At 41.5% G+C, this 12,395-nt stretch overlaps 2 protein-coding genes across 9 annotated transcripts in view; one reads left to right on the top strand and one right to left on the bottom strand.

Annotated features, from left to right (window-relative positions):
• The first annotated feature begins 457 nt into the window (after positions 1–457).
• Positions 458–6,140, top strand: prkra (protein kinase, interferon-inducible double stranded RNA dependent activator). The gene is made up of 8 exons (XM_043248641.1): positions 458–572; positions 869–1,038; positions 1,134–1,215; positions 1,292–1,355; positions 2,139–2,256; positions 2,339–2,433; positions 3,439–3,601; positions 4,569–6,140. The coding sequence occupies exons 1-8, from the start codon at positions 559–561 to the stop codon at positions 4,724–4,726; spliced, it is 864 nt and encodes a 287-aa protein (XP_043104576.1). The 5' UTR covers positions 458–558; the 3' UTR covers positions 4,727–6,140.
• A 2,780-nt stretch (positions 6,141–8,920) lies between these two features.
• The window catches only part of osbpl6 (oxysterol binding protein-like 6), a 51,660-nt gene continuing 48,185 nt past the window's right edge, over positions 8,921–12,395 (bottom strand). For all 8 annotated transcript variants that reach the window (XM_043248632.1, XM_043248634.1, XM_043248636.1 and 5 more), the window contains one exon: positions 8,921–11,940. In XM_043248632.1, coding sequence (XP_043104567.1) covers positions 11,832–11,940 — 109 coding nt within the window. In that variant the 3' untranslated portion in view covers positions 8,921–11,831. The remainder of the gene's footprint in view (positions 11,941–12,395) is intronic.

Below are 12,395 nucleotides of genomic sequence, written 5' to 3'. Positions count from 1 at the left end.
AGCTCCAACGCGCTTGTGACTGCGCACGCGCATCGACTGCTCCAGCCTCGGGTTTCTATGGAAACTTGAGCCTCTAACAGCCGCTGCAGTGACGCAACGGATTTGCCAACCAACGATTGGCTCTTTCGTTTACAAGGCGGGACTTCGTGCCATATTGCCTATTGCACTTTCTCCCATTTATACAGTATAGGAGTGAACCGTCCGTCGTTTTATTTCTTATAGTCTTTTAAAACGGTCAAAGTTGCAGAGAAGTGAATGGGCTGTGCCGTAAATTGAGCCCTCACGTGTCGCAATGTCATCCCCGATTCCGAAAATGTCCTACCAAACCCTGTTAAAGATAAACGGACATTCGGCTTATAGGAGTTGTTCACACGCAAAAGCAGTCTACTTTCACTCAGGAAAAACCGCGTCTCCTCGGGACTCCGAAACGTTACGCATTGCAGCGGGTTCCCCCGTAGAAGAGGCTCTGGCGCAGAAGGCGGGGCTTAGCGCCAGTATTCTCGAATCCTATTGGCCAGCGTTCTTCCATCCACGCAGAAGCGGCATTCTCCAGCAATAATGGCCGAGTCTCAGTAAGATGCTCTTTATATTTTGACACGCAAGCTCTTCTTTACTCTTACGCGCACATTTAAATGTATATAAACACGTACTTGTCTGTTTATGCGTTAATATGCGCAACGCCTCGGACAGAGGTGGATGGCAGATAGTTTAGTGAAACACTTACAGACGGGAAGGACGTATTGTTTGTTATAACGAAGTGTCTCGTGTATTTTGGCGTGTTTTGAGCTACGTTAGTCCCTGCCTAGCATGTTTGTATTGTGCTCCGCCGTGATTGTGAGCCGCTTTTAACACACAGTTCTCGTCTCAGAGTCAGCATGGCTCATCAGCGCTGTCAGGATAAAACGCCCATCCAGATCCTGCACGAATACGGCATTAAAATCGGCAGCGCGCCTGTGTACGAGCTCCTCCAGGCCGACGGAGACACGCACCAGCCCTCCTTCATGTTCAGCGTCGCTATAGCAGACATCACGTGCAAAGGTCTGGCTTTCCACCACTTCATTAAGTGACACCTTAGCAGAGTATAGTACATAATGCGCGTCAGTTTTCTAATAGGTGCTGTTTTGTTCTTAAAGGGCGAGGGTCCACTAAAAAGGCTGCTAAACATGAAGCTGCGGAAGCCGTTTTGAAATTACTGAAACGAGACACCCATCTAAAGTAAAATCCACAGTGTGTGATATGAATTACTGTAGCTCTTTACTGTATTTATTCATGCTTTCTGAATCTTTGGCAGTGATCAGAGAGATGGTATTTCTCCCGAAGCCGGTGACGCCTCCAATCCTGTGGGAGTCCTGCAGGTATCCTACAACTGACCCCTTCGTTTAGTGCCTTTTGCACAAATAGCGTTAAAAGTGTTATTTTTCAGGCCAGCGCGCATGCGCACCACCAGAAGATTTCTCTTTGCTCACCAAGCCCGCATTTATTTGATCCAAAGCACATTTTAAAATGTCATTTATTCCTGTGATTAAAGGTCCTGCGTCGTCACAGTAGTCTTCAGTGTCGCATGATCCTTCAGAAATCGTTCTATTATTCAGATTTTTTTTTTAAATTATTAATATTGGAGTATGTTTTCAGAATTAACTTATTTAGCAAGGATGCTTTAAATGAATTCAAAGTGACAAATTTAACAAAATGCGTCTATTTCAGATAACTATTCATCAGAAAAAATTCTTTAGCTGTTTCAACAACATCATAATAATAAATGTTTCGGCAAATCAGAAGGATTCCTTCTGAAGGATCATGTGACCGGAGTGATTTAGCCTTTAAATGAATGAAAATAGAAATAGTTTTTTTAAATGGCAAAAATATTTCAAAATGTTACTGTTTTTAATCCCGCAGTGGCGCGCAGGCTTTGCTAATTAGTGATTGGCTCTTTTATTCAGGAGGCGGGGCTATTCTGCATGTGACTCTGTCCGTCCCGTTCTTATAATACTTGATACAAATAAGCCCGTGCTACTTACGACTGGTTTTGTGGCCTGGGGTCCCACATAAGTGCACCATCTTTGTATGAAGTGTTTGACCGTGCCCTAGCGACGGTCCAGAACGCCCTAGCAACCGCCGATCCTTCTGTGTCGTGTCAGGAGCTGGCCATGCAGAGGGTGTGGTGTCTGCCGGAGTACGTGGTGTGTCTGGAGTCGGGGCCCGATCACATGAAGGAGTTCACCGTTACCTGCCGCCTGGAGGGACTGGAGGAGTCAGGTGCCGTGTGTCTCTCTCTCTCACAGCGTGACGTCTCGCCGCTCAGCTGCTGATGCTTTTGTCGTGTGCTTTTGCTCGTCAGGCTCCGGCAGCTCCAAAAAACTGGCCAGACGCGCGGCGGCCGAACGCATGCTGGGGAAACTGCAGAGCCTGTCCGGATCTCCCGAGATCACGTGGGTCAGTGTTCGCTCCTGCGTTACAAGCTCACCATTAGGTGGTTATCGTTCACGAAGAGCTGGACGTCGAGAGAAATCTTTATTTAAACACAAAATGATCTAAAATAAATAATAACATTATTAGGGGATGCCATTTTTTTTATGGATCGCTCTGAACATTCAAGCTTAGATTATTTTCACACTGTATCTCTGAATATATGTGTGGAAACAACAAAAAGCAAGTTTTTAAATATTTGTTAAACGTTTATAATATCGCTAATACTTTATTAAATAGATTTTTGTGAATAATTTGAGTAGTTGCAGCCATTCGGCATTATAGTATCGTGCCAGATTGGTTTTGTTATTTATTAGCAATTACAATTACAACATAACAACATAAAGACCATATTTCACTTATATTTGTTTAATGGCGTCCGGGAGTCCTGTTGTCAGCCGAAGCTCTTTGACATGAAACGCTTTCTCAAAGCACCCTCTGAGATGTACATTTTATTCCAGTAATTTTATAAAATTTTAGTTGTTTTTACATTTGCATGGTTTAATGAGTTATCGTCTTTGCAAACCCCTATTTAGTAACCCCTGGTTTAGATAGGATTATCGTTGTACACGCTTCATATTTTAAGCATAATACATATTTCTGATGAAATTTCATCGTTTAAGATTAAAAGTCGAGACACGGGACAAGAGTTATTAAAATCTGCTCATTTGTGTAGCAAAAGTGCGCTTTAAAAAAGTGGTAAAAAGTTTTAATATGACCCTTATTTAACAAAAAGAAAAATCATGTGTCTGAAAATCAAGTCTGAAACGTGAAAGAATGAAGGAAAAGCCTTAAAGAGAATGTGACGCGTCACCTTGACTCATAAATGATTCGTGCCCTTGTGCCATTGCATCAATGTTTCAGCATGAGGAGTTGTTTTGGAATTGAATCATGGCTGAAAGAGTGCTCTTCAGATCACGAGGATTTAAAGCAGATGAGATGTGTTGACCCCGTGTCCCCTGTGGTCCCCAGAGCCCGCCGTCTCGCGTGTATGTGGAGAGCTTACGGCAGTCCATGGGGGAGAAGATATCCCTCCTGAGGAGGACGCCGCTCAGCATCCCGAACACGGACTACATTCAGATGCTGCTGGAGATCTCACTGGAGCTGGGCTTTCAGGTCACGTACATAGACATCGGTTGGTGCTCGTTTCTCACTTTGTGTCATCAGAGATGCGTCTGGTTGATATTTATGACCCTGGAGCAAAAAAACTGTCTTTTAAGTTGCTTGTGTGTATTTGGGGCAATAGCAATGATTTTTCTCTAATGCCAAAAATCATTAGGATAATAAAGGGTTAGTTGACCCCAAAATTAAAACGCTGTCATTAATTACTCGCCCTCATGTCTTTCCAAACCCTTAAGACCTTCGTTCATCTCCAGAAAACAAATTAGGATATTTTAGAGGAAATCTGAGAGCCGTCTGAGTTTTGTTACTCTACGAGAAGGGTTTTTTAGTGCAAAGAAGAAAAAAATTCAAACATTCGTCTTTTTTGATAGTATCTAGATTATTTCGTTCACGTTCGTGCTTTCCCCCAAACATAACAGCGCTGATTATGTAAAATATGCTCTTAAGTCATTTTTAAAAGGGAGGAAGACGTAACTCGGGGCAAAAGAATGGTTGAGTAAATTGTAATTTTTGTTTTCTTTGCGCAAATTTGTTTTTGAAGTTTAGCCACTGATGAGTTTCTGGAGCTGGATCAGTTCAGTTGCTCAGTGTTGCTCTCTATGGAGGTCAGATAGCTCTCAGATTTCAGCAAAAATATCTTAAATTTGTGTTGAAGATGAATGAAGGTCTTATGGTTTTGAAACAACATGAGTTTTTCAACACTTTAAATAAAGACCATGTTCCATGAAGATGTTTTAGTAAAAATCAAAACTTAGTTTTTAACTTCATTTGGTCAACTTCGAAGGCTATCTTCTCAATTTTTAAGAAAAGAAGATTCCAGATTTTCAAATAGATGTATCTTGTTTTAATATCGTTGTGTCCAACAATGAAAATGTTGAAATGGTATTTATTCAGCTTTCTGATTATGTATAAATATACCCTTATGAGTGGTTTTGTGGTCCAGGGTCACACATGAGTGTGTGTGTGTGTGTGTTTTCCAGATGAGCTGACGGTGAACGGTCAGTACCAGTGTTTGGTGGAGCTGTCCACTCGGCCGGTGACGGTGTGTCACGGTACAGGGATGACCAGCAGTAACGCTCACAACACCGCAGCACATAACGCCCTGCAGTACATCAAGATGGTGGCCAGTAAACACTAACAGCAGCTCTGGGATCAGCGTGACCGTGCAACCAGTGGACACCTTCTGCTGTAAGAGACCCGACTCTATGCAGAAAATAAATCCTTTTCTGGGTTACCATGCTGAGTTCATTCTTGGATGCTACGAAGCACTACATCTGCAACCACTTCTGCAGTTAACCTCTAACTGGATTCAGTCAGATGTTTTTGTGAGCATTGATGAGCATCTGTTTTTGCTTCATGAATCCATTGTAAACACCATATTAGGTTTTTTTTTTACTTTTTGTAAATAGCTTACACCGTAACAGTTGTAGTCGAGGCATACTCATGTGGTCAATATTTATATGGTGCTTTACACTCCTTTTGAAATGAAACTAAACTATTGTCTATGTTGGAAACGTTCTTCAGAACTAACAGCTCTCGTTTCATTTGGGAAACACTGCCTTTATAATGCTTCGCTTATTTACTGACCGTATTGATCGTGTATGAAAACATTTATACACAATACGTTCACTTAGATACTCAATGTAACGTAAGGAGGATTTCTAAAAAGGTACAGTATTACAGTACTTTTTTAATATATTCTGAATACGCATAGAAGTCAAGCAAGTCACGTTTATTTCTATAACGCTTTATACACTTCAGATTGTTTCAAAGCAGAGGTAACATTCAAGTCCGGCTGTAAAGCAGCTCTAACAATCCAGGCCTTTCACAGATCAAGTTCAGTTCAATAACCTTAACATGTATAAATCTGCGCTCATACACTGTATATGCAGTGTGTTTTTTCCCATGATCACACACGTTTGAGTTCTACGACTAACTCCAATGCACACTGAACAAGCAAAACGTGCAAGAATACCAGTTTTGAATCGTTTCGAGAGGCGTTTTATTTGATGTGATATACGCTAAAGGTTTCCCACGTTTTGTGGGCAGGTGTGTATAAGTTTGCAAAAATGAACAGCAGTTTAAAAAAAAGATGTAGTTCATTATTTAAAGCTTTTCAGTGCGGTGTCCTGGGTTGCCATGTGGTGGTTGGTCACAGGGTTTTCGGGGTGAACCAATGAACCGAACATTGCATGTCATAGATTATCTACTTTTGGCAAAAAAACGAATCAAACTGTGATATAATGCATGCGAGTTGTTTTTTTTCCTCCCTGAGCTTCACTACACGCTATGCCCTCTGCCCTATGTCTGTCTGAGGAGCTCAATCCAAGACTCATGTCACGAAACAGGCACGATCTGAGTCCCTCTGACCTTTTTAAGTTCATGTTATTTATTGGGTCACTAAAAGCTTTTTGTATGAATTGAATTTGAAATGTCTCCTTTCAAAAACATGTTACAAATCATCTTATTTTCTGTCGATGCCGCCTGTTTTGTCATGTCCCTCATGGTCTTCTATGAAAGAAGGGATATGAATAATAAAATTAGAAAAAGTCCATGGATTTTGCCATTCTTATAAAAATCTGTCTGTGCTTTTTTACGGTTTATGTTTTTTGGTTGTTCTTTAAAATCATTATCTCAACCCCGTTACACATATCATCCCCTCATAAAATGAACTGATCCTTGTGACATCATTAACTGGAAGTGACATCATATAACTCTTCCGAACAACATTGTGAGCAGACAAAGGCTCCTTTTATAAATATATCTTATCGTGATAGTGATTGTAAAGCTTAACGACTCATCCCCGTTACATAAAATAAAGATAGAAAATGCTTACTTGTGAAATTTTTTTATTTTAACGACATGCATGATTCTTAATACCATGCACGCCATTTGCTCTCTTGTTATTCACTAAGTTTAAGGCAGTGGCCAAAAATCACAACCCCGTCGCTCTCAACCACGTTACTTATTAGATCAGAATAGGGTTGTGTTTTTAACACTTCGGTTCTGAAGATACAGTAACTTTAATATATTTGATCAAGTATACCACGTGCATATGTGTATTAATGTCCATGTTAAAGCTGTGTGTGTTTGAGTTTGAGCCTAGATTTTCACTTCTTAGTGTTAAGTGAATTCCACAAACAGTTACACTACAATGACAATGTCAAAAAGTTAAATTAGCAAAAATATTCAATAAAGAAATTCACAAATAAGTATTCACAGCAATCACAGCCTCCAGTCTTTGGGTATGATGCTACAAGCTATTTTTGGGCAGTTTCTCCCATTCCTCATAGCAGCACCTCTCAAGCTCCATCAGGTCAGATGTGGAGCGTCAGTGTTCAGTCGGGTTCAAGTCTGGGCTCTGGTGAGCCTGTTGTACCGTAGTCACTTCGGTGTTATCTTGGCTGCGAGCTTAGGTCCCTTAAAGATGAACCTTCTTCCCAGTCCCTGCTGCTAAATAACACCCCACAGCACGAGGTGGACACCAGCACACAGCGGGTTTGCTTCAAACTACTAACTGAGGTTCATCAGACCAGAGAATCTTGTTCTTTAGGTGCTTTTTTCTTTTTTTGCAAATGCCAAATATGTTTTCACTGAGGAGAGGATTGAGTTTTGTGACATTGTCATGAAGCCCAGATCGATGGAGTTGTTTCAGTGCTGTTTGTCCTTCTCTCCACGTATGTTGTGGAGATGGAGGATGATCAGGTTCTTGGTCACCAGTCTAAACCAAGGCCCTTCTCCATCAGCTCCTCTGTTTGGCAGGAGCCCTGGTTAATTCAAACTTCTCCTATTAATGGTAATCGAGACTCTACAGACGATTCCTAGGACTTCTTTGGTTGGTTTGTGCTCTGACACACAACGTTACTTGTGGGACTTATAGAAAATGGTGTGTGCTACCACAGGTGGACTCCAATCAAGATGATCAGTGGAAACGGGATGCACCTGAGCTCAGTTTTGAGCGTCATGACAAAGGCTGTGAATACTCGTAAATGTGATTTACTTTTTTTTTTTATGTATAATACATTTGTAAAGATATCAAATAAACTTCTTTTTACATTGTCATTATGGGCTATTGTTTTTATTATTTTGTGAATTCATTTCGAGATAAGGACGTAACTTAACAAAATGTGGAAAAAGTGGAGCGCTGTGAATGCTTCCTGGATGCACTGTACAGGGGGTGTTGTGTATTGGTGGAAAACTAGAGCCTGTGTGGAGATCTTCAAATAATCTCAGCCAAATATTACCATGTTCCTCATCAATCAAAAGCCGTTGTTGCATAAATCTCTGGTATTGTGGTCCATGGACATTATAGAAAGCAATTGAATTTTTACTTCTTTATTTTAAAGTTAAACCAAGAGACAAAGACTCCTTACTGTAGGCTAATTGATATCACAGCTTAAAATGTGTTGGAGGGAGCTGGAAATGCATTTGGCTTGAAGGCCACTTACCTGTATGAACTGCTTTGATGGCACATCAATCTTGCCTTCTGCTCTTATCCAAACAAACACATGCTACATGTGAAAAAGCTGAAGTAAAACTACACTAAAATAGATGTAGTGCGACCTTTGTTTCGGGTTGAGCGGTAACCAGAAGTGAAGCCCCTTAAAATGAGTTACAAAAGCCAATATTGTGTCTAGAATATAAATCACTTGATATTGAGATTTCATCATTGATTGACACGGCGGCAGGAAGCGATGAGACCAAAACCAACACATCCAGTGCAAGTAGTCTTTGAACATTAATTTTGATATACATTATTTAATTGATCACTTAAATGAAATAACTTTTTTGAGGGATATAGATTTTTGACATTGCGATATTAAGTTGTTCAGTTTTATTTCTATTTTTGAAAATAAACACGATTGTGCTCCTCATAAATAGGCTGTTTTGCCTTACAATATTTCATTAATTCCTAAAGGAACCGACTCCGTTATTTATATGTTCTGGATCACGTGAGGAGAAAGTTCAGCAGTCTTTGTCGTTTTTTCTTAGTATGGTTGAATTGGACCATTGATTTGGATTTATTCATTTTGAGGAATATTTTGAGGTGAGTCTAGAACTGCAGAAACACGTAAAAAAGTGCATTTTAGCTCATATTCATGGTGTCTAGAAATAGCACAGTTGAGTACGCTTAGATGATCTTAAGAAGTATAAAAGTATTACTCCACCCCGAAAGGCAAATTTTGACACAACTTTCATTTTGGAGGTGGAGCAACTCTTTAAAATAACTGTCCATGTATCTTAAAACTGTGCCGGGGCCGACCTCCTCCTAATACGAGGTCTGAACTGGAGCTGAATGACGAGACTGGCAATAAACCACAGACACAGACGATGACTTCGAACATAAATATGTATTTCTTACTATGAATTTAAAGGTGAGACAGCGGGTCTGGAGAGTGTCCTAATGACACGTCGGGAGTCGCACAGCAGTGGAGCGCTGGAGCAGCTGCGAACAGAGAGAGAGATGTCGTCGTACAATTGCACTTCTTCAGCTGAACACATGAATAAAACCCCCGCACACGGTGCAGGGCGTCTCGGTGAGGATCTGACGAGGCAGAAATTAAACGGACATTTCGATAAGGCATCGGAGATCATTGGCAGGCTGTGACGTGTTTTCATGCAGTGGTGAGAAACTAACGGCGGATGCGCTCACTACGGCGCCTTTCCCCACGAGGAGCTCCACCTGCTCTATCTTCTCGTCTTAGGCTAGATGCGTCTGAAATCATCTTCCCTGTACGCTTCAGAAACGGGTCAGCTCTCGGTGTGTGGACGAAGACGTCTCCAAAAACGTAATTATCTGCAGTATGAGAACTCGGTATGCGGTTTTGTAGACGCAGGCTTCCTTGTTTGTGTCCGTCAGGCGGTGTTTTGAAGTGTGTTTGGGCTCTCTGGAGGAAAGTGCGTCAGTGTGCAGAAGATGAGGGATGCTGAGGATGGACTGTGCTCAGTAGAGTGCGTCGATATGGTTGATATGCGTTAAGGCACAGTGAAGGACTCAAACAGTGACTTACAGGTCTACTAATGGCAGAGATCATCTCTGTCACTGTGACTACACTGTTTTTGGCTTTTTACATCTACTGACATTCTACTGTTTCTTTTCTAATCCACTCACATTAAATAAAAACCTTTAAAGCTGTCTAGGATCTCAATTTAAAGAAAGCAAAACAGATCAAGCAAATTCAACAAAATACACGAGAACGATTTTACGACTGATTTTGTGTTTGATGAATGAGGTCCAGTTAGAAACACGATGCCACTTTGCACTAGAATACTAGTGTACTACGTACTGCATACTACACCGCCTGTTTTAAAATAGTACGGCAAACATAATGCACCGTGCAAATGTATTCTTCTACATGTTGTCACATGATTGATCTCAGTATGTTTAATTCAAGAAGTCTTATCTAGGAAATAAAAATGATGTTTAAGTATATACAGAATCGGTATTTGGCAGTATGCTATACTTCAGCGACATATTTTTTAGTATATCTGGACGATTCATTTGAGTTCATACTACTTCGTGCGCCAGAAATAGTATGGCAGGGTGCAGTTCAAAATTTGCATTTGCAGTATACGCCGAAGGATGTATCCCACAATGCACCACGCTCGACTTCACTGTCCATTTCCAACAGATTAACCTAGATTTTTTTAGCCTAAAGTTTTTCGTCCAAGTTGAAATCTGGATTTTGCTGAATTAAACATATAGCGAGGTCATGTGAGAATGTAGCACGCTGCAAGAAATGGTCAGCTTTCCTTTCCACACGCTGCACAGAGGTGTAGGGCACTGAAGTGTGTAGTATGCAGTAGCACTGAGAGGCCAGCAGAGGACGCTCTTGTCGTGAAAACACGGCGTACACGTGCGCGTTGTACATGTCCGCTGGCTGCCGCTGCGTTTTGAAGGGACAGTTCACCCAAAAAAGACAATTCTGCCATCATACGCTCGTTCCAAACCCGTAAGAATTCGGGTAATTTTTGAAACACAACCGAAGATATTTTTTAACAAAATCTGAGAGGTTTTCTTCCTTACATTGAAAGTCAAGGTGACCAAAACTTAAAAAGATCCCCCCCAAAAAAGTGTCCTAAATCTTTCGAGCATTTTAATCTTTAGAAGAGATATGGCCAACAAACTGATTGTTTTTTTTTTACTTTTATTTACATCTAAACAGTGATATTATACACAGAGCACATCAAGTATGGTAAACATGGAAGCTCGTTTTACAACGACTTACAGTTTTGGTTAACTCCAGCTGTCAACGGAAAGACAGAAACCGCTCAGGTTTATTAGAAATGCTGTGTTTGGAGTCTTACGGGTTGATGGGGTGAGCAGAGCAAAGTAACAGGTTTTTCATTTTGGGTGAACTATCCCTTTAAATGCGGCTGACTTCTGGCTCAAACAAGGGGCGAAAACTACCTGTAATAAGTTTCGCTGGGCACTGACTAGTTTTTCCGAAGGTGGCGAGTGCTTGTAGAACCTGTTTGGAAAAAGAGCAATTTCTTGAATTTGATTCGGTGCAATTGCAGGAGCGTAAATGTCACAACGTCTGCTTTAAATTAAGAGCGCTAATGTACAGTTGCAGCTACAGAGATACAGGAGCCTGAGAGTCCCGGGGCGTCTTTCGTGGTCTTGCTGCACAGTGTTGCAGGTTGGCTCCAGGAACTCTCTTTTAGCCTTGATTCTTTGGAAGGGTTTGAAAGGTGGAGGCGCGCGATTATAAAACCATCACGTGAGGAGGGACAGATTGAGTCGGCTGCCGAAGCAGTTCCCTTCCTTCGTTCGTTTACAAAAATACCACTAAAACTGTCTAAATCGATGGGTTCGTGTAGCATATTGCCGATGAAAGCTGCCATCTACACATGCAGAATGTAACCAAGAGCAAATTCGGTCCATCTAAACCTAGAAGTTGAGGGAATTTCACTAAAAGCGTAAAACGGTGTTGTTGAGAAGCGACTTCTTAAGGCAAAGACTTCACAGGAAGCGCGTCCGGCTTCATGTGGACAGCTCTACGGCTCTCACTTCTGCCCTGACAACAGCGCCGTCTCTCTGTTACTATGGAGAGGGAGGCTATGGAGGCGGAGCCTGCCGAAGTGATGAGGAGAGAGTGTTCGTTTCTTTTCTTTTTTTTTCTTCAGTCCGCTTCTGGAGATAAAATCCAAATCTAGAGGGAAGTCCCAGGCTGCTCCTGTTCTGCATAGTAAGCATCTGCAGTCAGCAGTGAAGGCGTCATCAGCGCAGGTATCTGGATCTACCACAGCTGAGGGTTTTCTAGTTTGAGGAAGCCAGGGTCCTTGCGCAGTTCCCAGTATGTGTTGTTAGACACCCATCTCTCCCTCTGGTTGCTGTCCATAACCTTCCTGTTACACAGAGGAAGCGCACGTTAAACCCACAGATGTGGACCACCGGAAAACCGATAACTGATATTTTAAATAGGCTTTCCATTGATGTATGGTTTGTTGGGATTGGACGGTATTTAAGTGAGATACAATTATCTGTGAATCTGCAAAAAAACTCATTCGCAAAAGAATGCGAATCCAATATTGGTAATAATACAGCTCTTTTTTTGTGGTCCTAAAAAGATGGGTCGTGTTGTTATTATATACCCTGTGCGAACACAGACGGTAGGTTTGAGTCTGAAGCGATAACCGTGACTAGCATTTTCAGGAAACGCAGAATCCTCTCTTTCAAAATGACCGGGAACAGGAGGGTGAAAAGCTCGTTTTTGTTTTCTTCAACCAAAAATGACTTTTCACTGAAGATCCGTGACCAAGTCAATCAGAAACACTTCAAAGTCTGGTGTGTTTAGCCTCGC

Source organism: Puntigrus tetrazona, chromosome 9 (genome assembly GCF_018831695.1).
Source record: "Puntigrus tetrazona isolate hp1 chromosome 9, ASM1883169v1, whole genome shotgun sequence".
NCBI lineage: Eukaryota > Metazoa > Chordata > Actinopteri > Cypriniformes > Cyprinidae > Puntigrus > Puntigrus tetrazona.
The sequence above is the reverse complement of the archived record's forward strand: the minus strand, read 5'-3'. Positions and strand labels throughout refer to the sequence as shown.

What these genes read in the sequence shown, in the direction of transcription:
- prkra (XM_043248641.1), top strand. An exon ending in AAACGAGACACCCATCTAAA is followed by an intron (nt 1,216 to 1,291) that starts GTAAAATCCACA and finishes AATCTTTGGCAG; the next exon opens with TGATCAGAGAGATGGTATTT. An exon ending in GGAGGGACTGGAGGAGTCAG is followed by an intron (nt 2,257 to 2,338) that starts GTGCCGTGTGTC and finishes TTTGCTCGTCAG; the next exon opens with GCTCCGGCAGCTCCAAAAAA.